At 44.6% G+C, this 20,912-nt stretch overlaps 1 protein-coding gene across 1 annotated transcript in view; it reads right to left on the bottom strand.

Annotated features, from left to right (window-relative positions):
- Nucleotides 1-3,065: 3,065 nt before the first annotated feature.
- LOC145127785 (uncharacterized) overlaps nucleotides 3,066-20,912 on the bottom strand; it is a 35,442-nt gene continuing 17,595 nt past the window's right edge. The window contains exon 4 of the mRNA XM_079062919.1: nucleotides 3,066-3,257. Within this exon, the coding sequence (XP_078919045.1) occupies nucleotides 3,066-3,257 (192 nt within the window). The remainder of the gene's footprint in view (nucleotides 3,258-20,912) is intronic.

Here is a 20,912-nt window from a genome sequence, read left to right as displayed (position 1 = left end):
CGAAGCATATCCTTTAATATCTGAATCGTCCACTCGCTCTGACCATCGGTCTGCGGAGGAAATGATATACTAAAAATGATACGAGTACCCAACTTGTCATGGAATCTCTTCCAAAATCTGAAAGTAAACCTAACATCCCTGTTGGAAACCACGGAAAACCGACACCCCATGTCGTTCCACAACCTCCCTGATGTAAACCTCAGCCAATTTCTCTGCATAAATACTCTCATGAATCGGGATAAAATGTGCGCTCTTGGTCAAACGATCCACGATGACCCAAATCGAATCCACTCCGCACGCAGTCCGAGGTAACTTCATGATGAAATCCATGGTAATATCCTCCCATTTCTATACAGGAATCTCCAACGGCTACATCTTGTCGTGAGATCGCTGATGCTCGGCCTTGACTTTCCTGCAAGTCAAGCACCATTCCACATACCAAGCCACATCCCGCTTCATGCAGGGCCACCAATAATTAGGACGAAGATCCCTATACATCTTTGTTGCCCTGGGATGAATGGAGAACCTAGACTTGTGCGCCTCCTCCATCAGAACCTGACGCACACCGCCCTAATATGAAACCCAAACCCGTTGATGAAGAGTCAACAACTCACGGCTATCATAATCGAAGGAAGTCACCTGACCCATAATATGCTCACTCTTTCGGTGCTCTTCCTTCATAGCCTCGACATGAGCCTCACGAATTAGCTCCAACAACGGAGTAATCAAGGTCATCCTCAAACATATATCCCTAATCGAAGTCGCGACCGCCTTGCGGCTGAGAGCATCGTCCACCACATTGGTTTTCCACGGGTGATAAAGGATCTTACAATCATAATCCTTCACCACATCCAACCACCGACGCTGCCTCATGTTCAGATTTGGCTGATCCATCAGATACCTCAGGCTCTTGTGATCCATGTAAATAGTACAATGTGCCCTATAAAGGTAATGCTGTCAAATCTTGAGGGTGAAAACCACAACCCCCAACTCCAAATCATGTGTCAGATAATTCGCCTCATGAGGGTTCAGCTGCCTCGAAGCGTAAGCGATCACGCGACCCCTCTACATCAACACTGTCCCCAAACCCATGATCGACGCATCGTAATAAACCACAAAATCTTTAACACCCTCCGGCAGGGTCAAAATCGGTACCTCACACAACCGTTGTCTCAAGGTCTTAAAAGTCGCCTGCTGCTCAGGCCGCCAACGAAATGTAACCATCTTCTTTGTCAACCGAGTCAAATGAACAACTATCTTGGAGAAATCCTGGATAAACCTCTGATAATAACATGATAGACCAAGGAAACTCTGAATCTCAGATGGAGACCTCAGAACCTCGCACCGCATCACAACCTCGACCTTGGTCAGATCGACCAGAATACCATTCTAGGTGACAAGGTGCCCTAGAAACTGCATCTCGCGTAACCAAAACTCACAATTGGAGAACTTTAGGAAAAGTCTCTCCCTCCTCAAAGTCTCCATCACTTCCTTCAAGTGCTCATCATGCTGCTCCTGGGTCTTGGAATAGACCAAGATATCATCAATAAATACAATCACAGAGTGATCCAGCATCGACATGCACACGCGGTTCATGAGATCCATGAACGCGGCTGAGACATTGGTGAGCCCAGAAGGCATCACCACGAACTCGTAATGAACATAACAATTCCAGAAAGTTGTCTTCTGCACATCCTTGTCTAACCCTCATTTGATGATAACTCGATCTCAAATCAATTTTGGAAAGCCAAGATGCACCCTGAAGTTGGTCAAATAAATCATCAATCCTTAGGAGTGGATAACAGTTCTTCACAGTTACCTTATTCAGCTCCCAGTAGTCAATGCACATATGATGGGACCTATCCTTCTTCTTTACAAACAAGATCAGCGCTCCCCATGGCGAACTGCTCGATCAAATGAATCCCTTATCTAACAGCTCCTACAGCTGTGTAGACAACTCCTGCATCTCGAGAGGAGCCAACCGATACGGTGCTTTGGTTACCGGAGCCGCACCTGCAACCAGATCAATCCTGAACTCAACCTGCCTCTCTGGAGGCACCCCAGGAAAATCCTCCAAGAACACATCCGGATAATCTCGTACAATAGGCAGATCACCCACGGTCGCCTTACCCTTATCCCGGGTATCTATAACATAGGCGACAAATCCGGAACAACCCTACTGAATATAGCATCTAGCCCTCGCCGCTGGACACAATATCGGCTAGCGCTGAGCTATCTCTCTCTGCTAACCACTAACTCTCCCCCACTTGGGGTTCGAATCCGAACTAACTACTGCTTACAATCGATCACTGCCCCATTGGGACTCAGCCAATCAATACCCACAATAACCTTGTTCCCACGCAAAGAAATAGGAACTAAATCAATCGGATACTGCTCGTTGACCATTTGAAGGGTACATACCCGATGAACCCTCGCTACCCGGATAGATCGATCATCTGTAATCACTACATCTAAAGGACAATCCAGCTCTAGCAAAACCTCTTGCTAAGCGCAAGCGATACAAAGGATCGGGTAGCCCCCGAATCAAACAATACCAAAGCAGATATACCGTTCACGAGGAACGATCCTAAAATAAAACATATGACCATAAGCAAACAATTCAATATAAATAAAGAGATAAGGAGAATAAACATAGCCGTCACCACATTAGGTGTCGTGTGAGCCTCCTCGGCCGTCAACTGGAAAGTCATGCTCTTTACCAAAGGTGCATTCGCCATGCCCTGGCGGGCGTCAGTGATCCGAAGAGTCGTAGGAGCGGGTTTTAACACCGGCCCTTCTGCAACCAAACTCGGACATTAAGCCTTTTTGTGGCCCTTCTGATTGCAATGGAAGCAAATCAGATAAGATCCTCGAGTGGTGGTGGTATTAGTACAATCCCTGCTAAAATGACCCATCCGACCACACTTGAAGCAGCCCGAATCACCCAGCCTGCACAGTCTCTCGTGCATCTTGCCGCACTTCCCACAGCGGCTCCTGCCCTACTGGCCTCTCGATCTCGAATCATGAACCTTGGGCCTCTTGCCCGACCCCCCTGAAACCTGAGCCTAATTTGACTTCCTCTTCCTCTCCATCTCAATATCAATCTCCCTCTCTCGGGCCCTTGCTATCTTATCCTCCAGTGTCTTGCAATTGGATCGGCTCATAAATTGCCGAATATCGCTCCTTAACATCTCGTTATACCTCGCCTTCTTCATCTCTTCACCCGCCACATGCTGCGGAACCAAAAGCGCCTTCTCCTGAAACATCGTAGTGATCTCAGCCACCGTCTCAATAGTCTAGCGGAGATCCTGAAACTCTCGCGCTAATTGTTGCACCTCGATTACTGGTGCAAACTCAACCCTGAATCTAGTTGTAAAATTATCCCTTGTCATCGAATCAACAACCTTATAACCAACGGAGCGCCCAACCTCCTCCCACCAGTCTCGTGCCATATCCTTCAAAAGACAGGAAGCAAGTCTCACCTTTGCCTCCTCGAGGTAACTGTTGATATCACACCCCCGAACCGAGTAAACGGCGGAAACGTCCAAGGGTGGATGACGTCATGTATAATATCATAACAATTGCATAATAGAGATCAAAGCATTACAAACATTGTATTGATAATTTAATATTTACATTTAGTTCGAATCATTGTTTGTTTGACTCCAAAAACATATAGCAAAAATATAAGACGTAACACTTATATGCTTCGTCTTCACAAAACCTGTGTGGGTACCTGTCTACTGATTTCCTGAGAATACAAGTGGTTTTGAAAAAGTGTCAACAATTAAGTTGGTGAGTTCATAAGTATTTTGTATGAGAAATATATGTCTTTATTCCTTGAAAATGATAGTGTGTTCTTTCATAAAATCCAATATTTTCTTTAAGATGTAATGTAGTCTTAAATGTTCCAAGACCAAAATGTATAAGTATTGTTGTACTTTGTATTAGTATAGTGTAGTTTTATATCTTTATAAAACCATTTGAATGCATGTTTCCAGGAGTGTAAACTGTGTTGTACTGGACAATAATGTACTGTAGTTGTATCTGTGTAAAACTCTTTGAATGTATGTTTCCATAAATGTAATATGTATTATACTGGAAAGTAATGTAATGTAGTTTTGAATAAATAAAACTATTTAAAGTCAAGGGTAAGAAGATTGCTGATGATGGTTCAGAGTCTGATCTTTCCGACTGTGAACTCTCTAAAGAAGAGTATGCTATGATGGTGTCCAACCCTAATAGATTCGGAAAGAAGAGTTTCGGTCGCAACAAAAACCGAAAATGGCAGGGAAGTTATAGTTCCGAGAAGGTGAAGGATGAGAGTGCAAACAACTCTCAAAAGGAAGAAGCGAAGAAAGAAAAGAAGCTTGTAGGTGACTCCGCCTATGACGTAATTATTGTCATGGCAAAAATCATCTAGCAAAGGAGTGCATGCTAAGACGAATGAATGAGAAGAAAGAAGAGGAGGACGATTAGGCTTATTTCCTCAGAAAGGTAGAGGAAATCAAGAAGAAGAAAAATGTTGAGGACGCTAAACCTCCTTTAACTGTGCAGGAACAGGATGATGAGTTTGGTAGAGTCGAAGTGTGGTCGACTGACTCTGAGGACGAAGAGGTTCGTAGGCCAACTCACGGGAGAAGCTTTGTGGCAAAAGATGATGTTTTGTAGTCTAGTGGAAGGTGCTTGATGGTGACCAATGAAGTTTCAGAGCTTAGAGGATACGCTACTGAAGGCGGCCGTGTCTCCGACAGTTGTTTCGCTGCGAAACCCGTCCCTGAGCAGATCAGTGAGTGTGTGTAACGTCCCGAGATTTCGCAGGTATTTCCAAACCCTCTTCTATCATTTCTCTGTCAATTATAGTCCTTGGGTTTGAGAATGAAGAGCCAAGATAAGTTTAAGGGCCAAACTTGCAATTTGGGCCAAAAGAGAGTACGCCACACGTACTTAAGGGTACACAAAGCGTATTAAGGTCCGCCTTAGTACGCTGCGCGTACACTTGAGTACGCTGGACGTACTAACGTCTGGATGAAACCCTAATATTTAGGGTTTGGGGCCTATATAAGCAACATAATGTGCACCCACACCCCTTTTACTTCAGCCTCCACAGATCAAACTCGTATCTCTAAAACACTAGCCTCCCTTTTGTGTGTTTTAGCTCACTTGGTGTGTTCTTGAGTGTTTAAGAGGAAACCATTGCATAAAGCAGTTGAAGGAAGTGACAAAGCTTGTAGATCTGAAGTTATTTCGTGCACAAGAAGCTCCAGAAGGTATAAAGTTCCAAACATTATGCATATATGCATAGATCTCATCATTTTACTTATTATAAGCATTTCTTGTCCCAAAAGCCATAAAATGGTGCATGTTGTGATTTGGTCGAAAAGAGCCGTCCTTCCAGGCTCTTGAAGGGACATTGAATGATAAAAATAAGGTCTCATTTGTTGTATGTATCCCATGCAAGAGAAATGAGGTCTTAATGGATTAAGACCAAGCAATAAGAACTTTATGGACGTCCAAAGTGATAAAGTTCATGACTTTATGGATCCTAGGCATGTTAGGTCCCTGGATATGAGGTTTGGGCTTAAGTGCTTAAGCCATTAAGCACTTAATAAGGTTTTGTCAATAGATGGAGTACGCCCAACGTAAATTCAGTACGCCCAGAGTACTGGGTCAACCACCCCGATGGGGGTCAACATCTGGTCGCGTACGCCCCACGTACCAGAGGAGTACGCCCCGCGTACGCCCTCTGTTGGGCTTCGGGTTTTGGGCTGTTTATGGAATAAAGGGATTTGGGCCTTTGCTGGACTTAATAAATAAGATGTTATGGGCCAATTAGTGGTAGTGGATCATGGGTTTAGGCCCAATAAGGAGATTGGGCCCAATTTAGTAAATTGGGCCAATAGTGGACTTATGTATTTGGATCTTCAAGATAAGGACGTGGTGTGGGACTTTGACCCAGTAAAAGGAATGGGTTTAGCGAGTTCTAAAGACACTTGGTCAAGGGGGTAATGTTGGGTATTAACCTAGTATTTATTATTATGTGACAGTTCGGGATTTCCGGTGAGTCAGCAGTAAGAGATTTTCAGTACTTCGGCACTACCCGCAAGGTGAGTTATCCTCACTATACTCAAGGGTCTAAGGCACCAAGGCCGGCCCTTTGGATTGTTATCTGTTTATGATATGCTAGGATGATCTATTAGATCAGTATCCTAGAGGGTAGGAAATATCTTGTGGTATGTGGTATGACCTATTAGTTCGATATCCTAGAGGGTAGGATAATATTATATGTTATGTGGTATGATCCGGTAGATCAGTTGCTGTCTATAGACTGTTATGTGATTATCTGTTATATGTGCACATGTTTGTTGGCGGTTGAGGCTTATCTGCTTTGTGCGAAGGCCAATAGACCTGGGCATTCCAACCTGTTGGTTGTGGGTCGTGAGTATTCCATCCCGAGGATGACTGGACTCATAGTATGTGGGAATTCCAACCTGTTGGTTGTGGGCCTGGGGTATTCCATCCCGAGGATGATTGGACCCATAGGATGTTGGCATTCCAACCTGTTGGTTGTGGGCCTGAGGTATTCCAACCCGATGGTTGACTAGACCCATAGTATGTTGTTTATGATTATATGTGTATTGTTGTGGGTATGGGTATGTTGGGGGAACTCACTAAGCTTTCGGGCTTACAGTTTCAGTTATTGTTTCGGGTACATCAGGGGATCGCGGCAAGGCGAAGGCATGATTGTACAGCTCCTCATGTTTTGTTTATGTTTCTGGGAACACTCTGATGTTTTACATTTTGAAAACGAAGTTGTAATGATTTAAATGGTTTGAAATGTTTTTTTTAAAAGTTCAAATTTGGTTGAAATTTTTGGGTGTTACAAGTTGGTATCAGAGCCTTGGTTTGAGTGAATTGGAGGAACACTCGTGTGACTCCAGTCTCAAATCAAGGAAAAGATTTTCAAAATGATTTTCAAATGGTTTTCAAAATAAGTAAAGGAGGATGCAGGGTGTACGATCAGCCAAAGTCAGTAAGTTGACCCAAAAATACCATACAATTATTTGATTATGTGATATGTTAGAACAACATGTTAGTGCTAGGCTAGGGATCTTCAGGAATTGCATGATAGAATTGCCTGATTACATGATGCCTGGTAGCCTAGGGTTTTCCTCATATGAGATTGACATCATTACTGTAGTTGCTTAGTGTATGCATCTCGGTCGTACATAACTAAGATCTTATAGCCTGAGAATGTTTGGTTTGGCCTTATTTCCTGTTCTTGTTTGATGAAGGGCTTAGGGTAGGATCAGGTATTCGAAAGTCTATAGGGTCCAGCGTTATGTATGACTAGCATACACCAGTGTTGCAGGGTTGATGGAAGTTTCATTGATGATTGGGTTGTATGAGACCGGTAGGTCAGTTGTGATACAGTTATCCTTCCTATAGGAGTGAGGTTGAGCGACCACCAGGTGTATGTATAGTGTTAGGGTGTTGTGGTGATACTTGAGACAAATATGGGTAGGTGTGGAAGGTAGTAGGGGCCCATACTACTGAAAGCACAGGACCCATACGCGTAGCAAGGAAGTCACAACCCCTAGGGTTTACTCGGGAGTTGGTTCCTGGTTATTTATGCGGATTTGCTGATATCTTCTTGATGTATTTTCAGTATGGTGGTTACGAGGCGTTTCGTGACAGGATCCGGATCAGGATCAGGGCAGGGTGATCAGGAGGCCCTAGTAGCACCTGAGGTTATCGGCCAGGAGAGGCCATTGTTGACAGAGGATCGAGTCAGGGAGATCATCCGCGAGGAGGTGGTCGAGATTGTCCGGGGTCAGATTCCGGAATTGTTTGGGACTATCAAGTCCGCTATGATGGAGTACTTTGATGACAGATATGCAGCCCTTACTGAGACCGCTGCCGCTGCAGCCACCGCGGCTGTAACAACGGCAGGAGGGGGAGAGGGCCGAGTTTTTCAGTACCGGGACTTCGATAACACGAAGCCCCCAACTTTTGATGGTACTCAGGATCCCATTGTAGCCATGAGGTGGCTGTCGGATGTGGAGGGATATTTCTTTACATGTTCATGTCCTACTGACCAAAAGGTCAGGTGTGCCCTGAACCTGCTGAGGTCTGGGGCAAAGGACTGGTGGAGATTGATGACAGGGTCGTATATGGATGACCAGAGAGCTATTGTTACTTGGGAGCAGTTCAGAGACATGTTTCGTACTTGCTACATTCCGAGGGTCGAACGTTAGCGGTTATCTCAGGAGTTCTTGGAGCTGAGACAGGGTACTGAGACGGTGACGGAGATCACCCGTATGTTTACTAAGAGGGCGATGTTTTGCCCGGAGTTTGCCTCGGAGCAGGCTCAGATGACACGCTATCTGAGCATGCTCAAGACTGACATCCATCAGTTTGTTGCCACTCAGAGATGTGATACTCTACTGGAGTTACAGGAGGCCGCCAGGCGGCGTGAGTTAGAGATTGAGTTGCAGTTGAGGGAGCAGCGGCAGGCCCCGACGCAGTCGCAGCCAGCGCTGAAGCGGTCCAAGACCGCTGATACCAGGACTGGGGGACAGTCAGGACGCACTTGTAGGAAGTGCGGAAAGGCTCATTCAGGAACATGCCGAGTAGGGAGTGGGTGCCACCGATGTGGCAAACAGGTCCATCTAGCCCGAGATTGCAGGCAGCCGACTCCGATTTCCGGAGTCAGACTTTGCTATCATTGTGAGCAGGTGGGCCATATGAAGGCCCAGTATCCGCGCCAGCTACCTTGAGGATGACGGATGGGAGACCAGTCAGGGCAGAGCCTCCGAAGGCTCAGGGTTGTGCCTTCCAGCTTACAGCCGAGGAGGCCAGGGCAGAACCAGGTGTGGTTGCTGGTATGTTTCTATCATTACTCTCAATTGTTATATCTGTTATATGCTTATCTGTTGTACCTGTGATTAGGTACGTTTTTAGTAAACTCCTCACCCGCATTGGTGTTATTTGACTCGGGGGCGAGTCGGTCGTTTGTATCTCAGACTTTCAGTAGGGAGTTCAGTATGCCAGTAGGTGAGCTAGAGTGTCCGTTGCGAGTCTCCATCGCCAACGAACACGGGATTTCTGCTTCTTCGGTCTACCGAGGATGTGAGTTGGAGATTTTTGGAATGTCCTTTCCGATAGAATTGATACTGATTCCCATGGGGGAGTTGTGCGTGATTGTAGGGATGGATTGGCTTAGTCGGTTCGGTGCCATGATAGATTGTGAGGGCCAGCGGGTGGTAGTTCGCACCCCAAGTGGGGGAGAACTGATTGTATATGGCGAGGGCACCAGAGTGGGATCAGGGTTCTGCTCAGCTGCCAGGGCTCGACAGTATATTCAGCATGGGTGTGCGGGTTATCTAGCGTTTGTGGTGGATACGCGGGTTAGGTATCCGACTCCAGTTTCAGAGGTTCTAGTGGTTAGAGAGTTTACCAACGTGTTCCCCGAGGAGTTACCAGGTGTACCTCCGGAGAGGCAGGTCGAGTTCCGGATCGACCTGGTGCCAGGTGCGACCCCTATCGCCAAGGCGCCGTACCGATTAACGCCACCCGAGATGCAGTAGCTGTCATCACAGCTGCAGGAACTGCTGGGCAAGCAGTTCATTCGACCTTGCATTTCTCCATGGGGAGCACCGATCCTCTTCGTCAGGAAGAAGGATGGATCGCACCGGATGTGCATTGATTATAGGGAGTTGAACAAGTTTACGGTAAAGAACCGTTATCCATTCCCAAGGATAGATGATCTCTTTGATCAGTTGCAGGGTGCATCTTGGTTCTCCAAGATAGATTTGAGGTCGGGGTATCATCAGGTCTGGGTCAGAGAGGAGGACGTGGAGAAGACCGCGTTTCGGACTCGTTACGGTCATTACGAGTTCGTGGTGATGCCGTTTGGGCTCACCAACACGCCGTCGGTATTTATGGACCTGATGAATCAGGTCTTAGACCAATGCTGGATCGCTCGGTCATCGTGTTTATAGATGATATATTGGTGTATTTCGAGACTCGTGAGCAGCACGAGGAGCACCTCAGGGAGTTGTTGGGAGTTCTGAGACGAGAGCGGCTATATGCCAAGTTCTCGAAGTGCGAGTTTTGGTTACGAGAGGTCCAGTTCCTCGGACACCTCGTTAACCAGGATGGGATTTTGGTCGACCCGGCCAAAATCGAGGCAATCATGCAGTGGGAGGTTCTGAAATCTCCCTCAGATATCAGGAGTTTTCTGGAATTGGCAGGGTACTACCAGAGATTCATACGGGATTTATCCAAGATTGCAGTACCCCTCACTTGTCTAACGAGGAAGGGGGTGGATTTCCGGTGGGGCCTTGAGCAGCAGAGGGAGTTTGAGACCCTCCGTCAGCGTTTATGTGAGGCTCCAGTTCTGGCACTCCCGGAGGGAGTTGAGGATTTTGTGGTGTTCTGTGATGCATCCATCACAGGTTTAGGAGCGGTCCTCATGTAGAGGGGACGAGTGATAGCCTACGCATCGTGGCAGCTGAAGCCGCATGAGTCGAGATATCCTACTCATGATTTAGAGCTGGGAGCGGTGGTGTTTGCTCTCAAGATATGGAGACATTACATGTATGGGGTCCGTTGTACCATATATACGGACCACAAGAGCTTGAGACACATCATGGATCAGCCGAACCTGAATATGAGGTAGCGCAGGTGGCTGGACGTAGTCAAGGACTATGACTGCGAGATCCTTTACCACCCTGGTAAAGCGAATGTGGTTGCGGATGCTTTGAGCCACAAGTCAGCTGGGTCTTCCACCCCAACGATATGTATGAGGATAGCGGTGGATTCTCCGCTTGTGAGTTTGATCAGAGATGCTCAGGTCGAGGACATGCGACCAGAGAACTGGAAGCTGGAGAGGATCAGGGGTGAGAACGTCCGGTTTATGCAGGATAGCCGAGGATTATTAACCCGATGCGGTCGGGTGTGGGTTCCGATGTCTAGTGGGGTCAGACAGACAGTCATGGAGGAGGCTCATAAGTCTCACTTCCCTATTCACTCGGGGGCCACCAAGATGTACCCGGATTTGAGTTTGAGCTACTGGTGGCCGTGCATGAAGCGAGAAATCGCTTGGTACGTCGAGAGGTGCTTGACCTACAGGATGGTCAAGGCCGAGCATCAGAGGCCGCATGGCAAGCTGCAGCCCCTGGAGATTCCCATGTGGAAATGGGAACGGATCACGATGGACTTTATTACCAAGCTGTCGAGGACGACAAAGGGGTTTGATGCTATATGGGTCATCATGGATCGGTTGACCAAGAGCGCTCATTTCTTGGCTATTCGGGAGAGTTCGTCGGCCGAGAAGTTGGCCGGCGTGTATGTTCGCGAGATTGTCGCTCGCCATGGGGTTCCGGTCTCCATTGTTTCTGACCGGGATGTTAGGTTTACCTCCCGTTTCTGGCAGAAGTTTCACGAGGAATTGGGCACGCGACTGCACTTTAGCATATGTTGAGGGGACCATTCAGACCCTCGAGGATATGTTGAGGGGCTGAGGACCGTGTGTCATTGATTTCGGTGGAAGTTGGGATTCCCACATGCCCCTCGCAGAGTTCACCTACAACAACAACTATCATTCTAGCATTGGTTCCCCGCCTTTCAAGCTATTGTATGGGGGGAGATGTCGCACCCCGGTTTGCTGGGGCGAGGTCGGTCACAGGGTGATGGGTCGGACGGAGGTAGTCTTGCAGACCACCAAGAAGATTCAGCAGATAAGGCATCGCCTGCAGACTGCTCAGAATCGGCAGAAGAGTTACGCTGACCGATGTCGATCCGAGTTAGAATTCCAGGTGGGTGATATGGTACTCCTGAAGGTCTCACCTTGGAAGGGTGTGATCCGCTTCAGGAAGAGGGGGAAATTGGGTCCCCGCTTCATTGGACCGTTCAGGATTATTGCCAGGATTGGCAAGGTGGCTTACAGGCTAGAGCTACCAGAGGAGCTTAGCCGGATCCACAACACCTTCCACATTTCGCAATTGCAAAAGTGTATTATGTGTCAGGAGGCAGTGGTGTCGTTGGATGATATTCAGGTTGATGAGCGCCTGAATTACGTGGAGAGGCATGTGGCTATACTAGAGAGGAAGAAGAAGGTTCTAAGGAACAAGGAGATACCTTTGGTGAAGGTACAATGGGAGCATCGGAGGGGGTCCGAGTGGACGTGGGAGCCCGAGTCCGAGATGCGGGAACATTACCCGGATCTATTTGCCGCAACAGACTTCGAGGGCGAAGTCTAGGTCAAGTGGGGAGAATTGTAACGTCCCGAGATTTCGCAGGTATTTCCAAACCCTTTTCTATCATTTCTCTGTCAATTATAGTCCTTGGGTTTGAGAATGAAGAGCCAAGATAAGTTTAAGGGCCAAACTTGCAATTTGGGCCAAAAGAGAGTACGCCACGCGTACTTAAGGGTACACTAAGCGTACTAAGGTCCGCCTTAGTACGCTGGGCGTACACTTGAGTACGCTGGGCGTACTAACGTCTGGATGAAAACCTAATATTTAGGGTTTGGGGCCTATATAAGCAACATAATGTACACCCACACCCCTTTTACTTCAGCCTCCACAGATCAAACTCGTATCTCTAAAACCCTAGCCTTCCTTTTGTGTGTTTTAGCTCACTTGGTGTGTTCTTGAGTGCTTAAGAGGAAACCATTGCATCAAGGAGTTGAAGGAAGTGACAAAGCTTGTAGATCTGAAGTTATTTCGTGCACAAGAAGCTCCAAAAGGTATAAAGTTCCAAACTTTATGCATATATGCATAGATCTCATCATTTTACTTATTATCAGCATTTCTTGTCCCAAAAGCCATAAAATGGTGCATGTTGTGATTTGGTGGAAAAGAGCCGTCCTTCCAGGCTCTTGAAGGGACATTGAATGATAAAAATAAGGTCCCATTTGTTGTATGTATCCCATGAAAGAGAAATGAGGTCTTAATGGATTAAGACCAAGCAATAAGAACTTTATGGACGTCCAAAGTGATAAAGTTCATGACTGTATGGATTCTAGGCATGTTAGGTCCCTGGATCTGAGGTTTGGGCTTAAGTGCTTAAGCCATTAAGCACTTAATAAGGTTTTTTCAAGAGATGGAGTACGCCCAACGTAAATTCAGTTCACCCAGAGTACTGGGTCAACCACCCCGATGGGGGTCAACATTTGGTCGCGTATGCCCCGCGTACCAGAGGAGTACGCCCCGTGTACGCCCTCTGTTGGGCCATTGACAATTGGGCTTCGGGTTTTGGGTTGTTTATGGAATAAAGAGATTTGGGCCTTTGCTGGACTTAATAAATAAGATGTTATGGGCCAATTAGTGGTAGTGGATCATGGGTTTAGGCCCAAATTTTTGGGTGTTACAAGTTGGTATCAGAGCCTTGGTTTGAGTGAATTGGAGGAACACTCGTGTGACTCCAGTCTCAAATCAAGGAAAAGATTTTCAAAATGATTTTCAAATGGTTTTCAAAATAAGTAAAGGAGGATGCAGGGTGTACGATCAGCCAAAGTCAGTAAGTTGACCCAAAAATACCATACAATTATTTGATTATGTGATATGTTAGAACAACATGTTAGTGCTAGGCTAGGGATCTTCAGGAATTGCATGATAGAATTGCCTGATTACATGATGCCTGGTAGCCTAGGGTTTTCCTTATATGAGATTGACATCATTACTGTAGTTGCTTAGTGTATGCATCTCGGTCGTACATAACTAAGATCTTATAGCCTGAGAATGTTTGGTTTGGCCTTATTTCCTGTTCTTGTTTGATGAAGGGCTTAGGTTAGGATCAGGTATTCGAAAGTCTATAGGGTCCAGCGTTATGTATGACTAGCATACACCAGTGTTGCAGGGTTGATGGAAGTTTCATTGATGATTGGGTTGTATGAGACCGGTAGGTCAGTTGTGAGACAGTTATCCTTCCTATAGGAGTGAGGTTGAGCGACCACCAGGTGTATGTATAGTGTTAGGGTGTTGTGGTGATACTTGAGACAAATATGGGTAGGTGTGGAAGGTAGTAGGGGCCCATACTACTGAAAGCATAGGACCCATACGCGTAGCAAGGAAGTCACAACCCCTAGGGTCTACTACATGGGCTAAGAAGGCGTGGTACTCCTTCCGGAGATACTTTTGGGCTTTGATGCATGAGATGATTTGTAAATTCGCACTAGGTTTGTCACCATAGATAAGAAGGGTTTCGTCATTTGGTAGATTGAGGCGAACGGCCCTTTCGTAACATAGAATGTCGGCACGGTGAGGAACTAACCAATCCATCCCGATGATTACGTCGAAACTTTTTATGGTGACTGGCATCAGGTCAATTTTAAATGTATGGTTGTCTAGAGTGAGAGTACATTCTGAGTATATATCGCTAGTGCGTTCTACTTTCCCATTTGCCATTTCTACTACATAAGTATCCTTTAGTGATTGGGGATTTTGTTCAAGTAAATATTTATATTGGTGGCTCACGAAACTCCTCTCCGCTCCACTATCGAATAGTACGCATGCATAAGAGTTATTGAGGAGAAACGTACCGGTAACCACCGTGGGATCCTCGACTGCTTCCCCATGTCCTATTGCCAGGACTCTTCCTACTCCACCAGCATTAGGGGCTTGTGCTTTGGGGCAGTCTCTTTTGAAGTGACCTGCGTCTCCACAGTTGTAGCAGGTCCGGGTTGCCCCCGTACTGGCGACTTGGTTGATTGGTTGAGCCGGCGCTTTACAGAAACGAGCAGTGTGCCCCTTCCTGTCGCAGTTGTTACAGTGCATCTCCCTACAAGCACCATTGTGGTGAAAGTTGCACTTGTTGCACTTAGGTAGTTTTCCCGCATATGGCTTCGGTGGTGCTGGAGTGGTAGCAGTAGTGGCAGCATTAGTGGCAGCATGGACAGCAACAATTTGTTGCTTCTTAGCGGGGTCCTGTGCTGGTTGGCTCTTCTTTTCGTTCCAGAACTTCCTTTTGTTGTTTCCCCCTTTTGATTTATCAGTGGTGGTGGTTGTAGTATTATGACCGGCTCGGTGGTCAACAAGTTGTTGTGCCAGCTCCCTGGCACTGTCAAAAGTAGTTGGCCTTGAAGCCAGGACACTACTTTGCACGTGGAGAGACAGTCCCCAAAGGTATCGCTCCACCTTTTTCTCCTCCGGAGTAACCATTGTTGGGCAGAGGAGAGCCAATTCATTGAATCGGGTGGTGTAGGTTTCAAGGTCAGAGCCCGTCATCCTGAGGTTCCAGAGTTCTTGTTCCAGCTTTTGAATTTCACCTCTCGGGCAGTACTCCTTCATCATCAACGTTTTTAGTTCTGCCCAGGTTATGAAGCTAGCCACTTCGAGAGTAAGTGACTTAACCCGGCAGTTCCACCAAGTAAGGGCCCGGCCGGTGAAGGTTAAGGTTGCGAACTTAACTTTGCTCGCTTCGGGGCAGGAGCACACCTGAAAGACTACTTCGGTCTTTTCAAACCATTGCATCAACGTGATGACTCCCCCGCTTCCATTGAAGTTGTCGGGTTTGCCATTTGTGAAGTCTTTGTATGAACACTCTTTTGCACGCCACGTACTGTCTCCGTGGTTAGAGTGTGTAGCTCCCGATCCCGAACCACCAGCTCCGTTGGTCCCTATCTGCGACATTGCGGCCGCTACGGCTGCTGTTACTGCAGCCTGGAACATCGCGGGATCAAACTGTGGAGGCGGCGGCGGAGGAGGTGTTGCTGTGTTACTGGAAGGTCTTGGTCTTCTTCTTGGCGGCATGGTTCTGTCATAAGTCGTAAACCAATGTACTTTTAGTAAAAGTGTATTTATAGGGAGAGAAATCTTTTATACATAAAGTATATTATTACGTTGTTTTCCGGTATGTTTACGATACATACGATTTTATACTTTTTATTGACCCAATACATTGGGTTATGAGGTAAAATGAAAGTATAAAATATTTTTATTATAGTAACACAAAATACTCCTATAGTATTTGTAAATGTTTAGTTTTGAGTTCTTAAAGCATTTAGTTACTTTATAATATTCATCATACTTTTAATGAGAATTTATAAGTCCTTGTCTTACCCGTTCGGCTAACGACCCTCCACCGATCAAGGAAGCGGTGGGTGAGAGTGGACACCCATTAAGTTGCCATTTTATAGGCAACAACCTTATACCCCCCTTATAGACCGGCTTCGTGAATGAGGCGTACTAGCGGTAAGACGATTTTGTTAGATTTGTTGTCCATCCTGACCATCCCCCGGTATATGCAAGTCAATTCCCGGACAGATATAGTTGATCAGGCTATATCCTTCCCAGACTTGATTTACATATACCAAGGCATACCCATAATGTACAACTCCTCTTCTTTTATTTTATGTTCTTCTAGTTATGACACTATGTGAGCATGTATGCATGTATTTATACTTTTTAATAAAAAGAATCATTTATTTTCTAAAAGTATATTTATTTGAAAAATGCACAAATCAGAGACTATTAGTCCCAATTGTGTTTATAGTTTGTATATCTTATGTGGTTTGATATACTTAATTCACTATAAACTGCGCTCTGATACCAATCTGTCACACCCCCAAACCAAGGATGGCGGAAACGTCCGGGGGTGGAGGACTTCATGTATAGTATCATAACAGCAATTGTAATAGTAATTCAAGCAAACACAACCAACATATATATATAATTGAAAAAAATTACATCATTGTATGAATTACATGTTTACGAATCAATCACAATATGTTGATAAAATATGAAATAGTAGACGCCTTAGCGTCCCATCCTCAAATGCACTTGATTACCTGTTTAATGATTTCCTGAGAATACAAGTTGTTTGAAAAAGTGTCAACACAAAGGTTGGTGAGTTTATAAGCTTATGTTTGGTATTATTAAAAGCCTTTCGTTTGTAAAAGTAGTATTTGTGTTAGAAAAATCCAATATTTTCCTTAATGTGTAAATGTAGTCTTAAAACCCAAAGACCGAAATGTACAAGTAATTTGTCATATTTATAGTAAAACAATGCAAGTTTAAATCGACATAAACTCGTTAAATTTTTAATGAAGTTCCCGTAAATTCCAATGTTTGTTAATACTTTATGTGAGTTTATTATAACCATACTATGACCAAGGTTGCCTAAAACGACGTTCTTCAAGCGTCGGAAATGTTATGACATTTGTCACCCCAGACCTATCGGTCTAACTGTTGCATGCAGTTTAGGTGTGGGTTTGTCAAACCCAATATAGATCTATACACAAGTATCACGCTCTCCCTTAAGGAGACTCTGGTTACAATACAGGACTTAATGGTAATTTGAAGTAAATGTCTCACAAAGTCATTAACGGAATTACGTGTTATGAAAACTTGGTACCGTATGGTCGTACCTTGCTTAATGAAAATATCCTTTGTATAAATGTACCCTTTTTAAATGTATGTGTTATGTAATGTATCATAAACTATACCTATTATAGTTTATCAACCAAGGGTAGTACGTGATAATGTATGCAAACTATATTCAAAATAGTTTATTTTATGTTTGAATGTATCGATTGTACTTTGATTATAATCACTTGTTATTCTTTATATTTTATATGACCAAATCCAGTTGTAAACTGATGTGTGTCTAAATATTAAGATAAAATATCATATATTGCAGTAACATATAGTCACATAAAGATATACACCTTGCTCAACATGTTACAAGGTGAAATGAAATTAACAGCAACTTTTCGTTAAAAACAGTTTCTGTTACCGTTCTTAGAAAATTTATAGAAAAATCATCACAGCTCTAAATCCAAATCCGCAAATTTTGAGAGTTTGGAATATGAGTCTAGTTTGTTCGTAAATTTTTATCATGATTTTTAGTGATCTCTAACAGAGGTGAAAATGTTCATAATCACAGACTGGTCCGGGTTTGCCTCTGAAATGACAGGCAGTTTTGTAAAAATCACCATTAATTGTAGAAAAATCATTTGGAGATGTGCAAGTAGTCATTTTAAAGCTAAGAGTTTGAACTACTTGCACCTGAAACAGCTTTGAAAACTAATATATTTAAGTTGACCAAAACAGTCCGTGATTAACGTCCATCTTTTCTGATGCAATCTGTTAGAAAAAGTTTAATTGTGTTCTTGATGATTTTACTTGTATTCCCTCCTTAAAACTTAAGAAAAACATGTAAATGTATGGGTATGAACTCACCTTATGTGGTTTCAGTAGATGAAAGTGAGAGAAAGGAAGTGTTCAACTCAAGAACACTAAGAAGATGTCTTGATGATTCGAAAATCTAACACCGAATAAGATGGAACTTGTGTAAGATATCAATAATTTGAGTAGAATGGAGTTTAATAATTATGTGAATGATGAAGATACTTACTAATTGAAGAAAGAAATCCCTGGAGAAAGCCTTGAAGTTCTTGAAGTTAAGAGAAAAGATGAGAGAATTTTGGAGAGTGTTCTTGGTTGCTAAGTGTAGAATGAAAGAGTTTTTATGGAGAATGAGGAGAGAGGATCAATCAACCAGCTCTTAGAACGTGGGAAGAGCTGGAGATTGGCTGTAAAGGTCCACTAAGGAGACAAGGGGTAGTGGGAAAGAGTGGCTGATCATAGAGTGAGGTGGTAGTGGGTTGTTTTTGCCATAAATTAAGGAAAAGCAAATATTCCCTCAATAATTAGATCAATCACCAATTCTTTTAATATATTTTATAAAAACCCTGGAGATTTATATATTTTGGGGCCTTAGTTTATAAAATAAAGTTTTGGGTGAAAATCCCACGTTAAAATAATGAAAAACGGAGTTAAAACGAAGTCGTAGTCGAAAAACCGGTAAAAAGGGACTGTCTGCGAGGCTTCACTTCGGACCTTCGGACTTCGGACACGGCTTCGGACTTCGGACACGACTTCGGACACTGCTTCGGACGGACGGGACTTCGGACACTGGTCCTTCGGACCTCGGACCTCGGACTTCGGACCTCGGACCTCGGACACAGCTTCGGACCAGAAGCTTTGGTTTCGGATCCTTAAAGTTATTTTACTCGTTTTTATCCTGTTTCAAGCGATTTTGGACCCGGTTAAGGGTCGAGATGACCCAAATGATTACAAAAAGTTAAAGTAACTTTTGAGAGAGATTTGGGAGAGATTTCAATTAGAAAGAGATAGAGTGAAAACGATTTAGAGAGGTTTCGTTTGTGATTAATTTGAGTGTCCGGCTTCACAACGCAAGGTTCGTAAACCCCATTAAACCGTGTTTTAGTGTCGTACACAATCCCGATGATTGTGCAATAGTGTTTTATCGCTTTGGTTCGTTGTTTAGCACTGTTAAGGCTAAGGAAAATCAAACACATGAACTTTCCAAATGATGATTTCTCATTAAAATAGTGAATTGTATAGTGATTACATAACGTAAACCCTAGCATACAAGGGTTATTGGAGTTGACCGGTTTGACTTGTTGACTTTGAATTTACCGAAATTTGACGGTTGTCACATCATCCCCCCGTTAGAAGGAATTTCGTCCCGAAATTTTCATTTTGACTGGGATTTCAAGAGTTTGGAAAGAGATGTGGATACTTTTGTTTCATCTGATCCTCGCGTTCCCAGGTGAATTCGGGTCCTCGTTTAGCGTTCCAACGTACCTTCACGATGGGAATACGACTTTGTTTCGTTCGTTTGATTTCCCGATCCATGATTTCGACTGGTTCCTCCACGAAGTGGAGATTTTCGTTAACTTTGATTTCGTCGAGTGGTATTACGAGTGTCTCATCAGACAAACACTTCTTTAGGTTAGACACGTGAAACGTGGGATGTACTTTGTCAAGTTCCTGAGGTAATCGAAGCTTGTATGCTACTGGCCCAATCCTAGCAAGGATTTCAAATTGCCCGATGTACCTTGGATTTAGTTTCCCGCGTTTGCCGAATCGTATCATTCCTTTCCAAGGGGAAACTTTTAGTAGTACTCGATCACCCACCTGGAATTCCAAGGGTTTGCGTCGTTTGTCTGCGTAACTCTTTTGCCGATCGCGAGACGCTTTCAGTCTCTCTCGAATTTGAACGATCTTTTCTGTGGTTTCCCTTATGATTTCAGGGCCAGTGAGGGTGCTATTAGAGACTTGCCCTCTAGCTAGCTGTGTATCCCCCACCTCAGCCCAACACAGGGGTGATCTGCATTTGCGACCGTAAAGAGCTTCGAATGGAGCGACTTTGATGCTAGTATGATAGCTGTTATTGTAGGAGAATTCAATAAGCGGTAGATGGGTATCCCATGCTTTACCGAAGTCTATCACACAAGCTCTTAACATGTCTTCCAACGTTTGAATGGTTCGCTCGCTCTGTCCGTCGGTTTGTGGGTGGTAGGCCGTACTCATGTCAAGCCTAGTTCCCAATGATTTTTGTAGAGACTGCCAAAACCGTGAGGTAAATCTACTATCTCTATCGGAGATAATGGATATCGGCACACCATGGAGTCGTACAATCTCTCTGATGTACGTTCTAGTCAGCTTCTCCATCTTGTCGGTTTCTTTTATTGGTAGAAAGTGTGCTGATTTGGTCAATCTGTCTACAATTACCCATATTGTGTCAAGACCGCCCGATGTCTTAGGCAGCTTGGTTATGAAGTCCATTGTTATTCGTTCCCACTTCCACTCAGGTATATCCGGCTGTTGTAATAGCCCGGATGGTTTCTGGTATTCGGTTTTGACCTTAGCGCAAGTCAGGCACTTGCTCACATAGGTAGTAATCTCAGCTTTCATGTTCGGCCACCAGTATAATTTCTTGAGGTCCAGATACATCTTACCCGACCCGGGATGGATGGAGTATCGAGTCTTGTGTGCTTCATTCATGACGACATCTCGGAGTCCACCGAACTTCGGTGTCCAAATCCGGTTCATGATATAACGTGCTCCATCATCCTTGACTTCTAAGTTTTTATC

Source organism: Lactuca virosa, chromosome 1 (genome assembly GCF_052849685.1).
Source record: "Lactuca virosa cultivar CGN04683 chromosome 1, Lactuca_virosa_CGN04683_v6, whole genome shotgun sequence".
Lineage (NCBI taxonomy): Eukaryota > Viridiplantae > Streptophyta > Magnoliopsida > Asterales > Asteraceae > Lactuca > Lactuca virosa.
The sequence above is the reverse complement of the archived record's forward strand: the minus strand, read 5'-3'. Positions and strand labels throughout refer to the sequence as shown.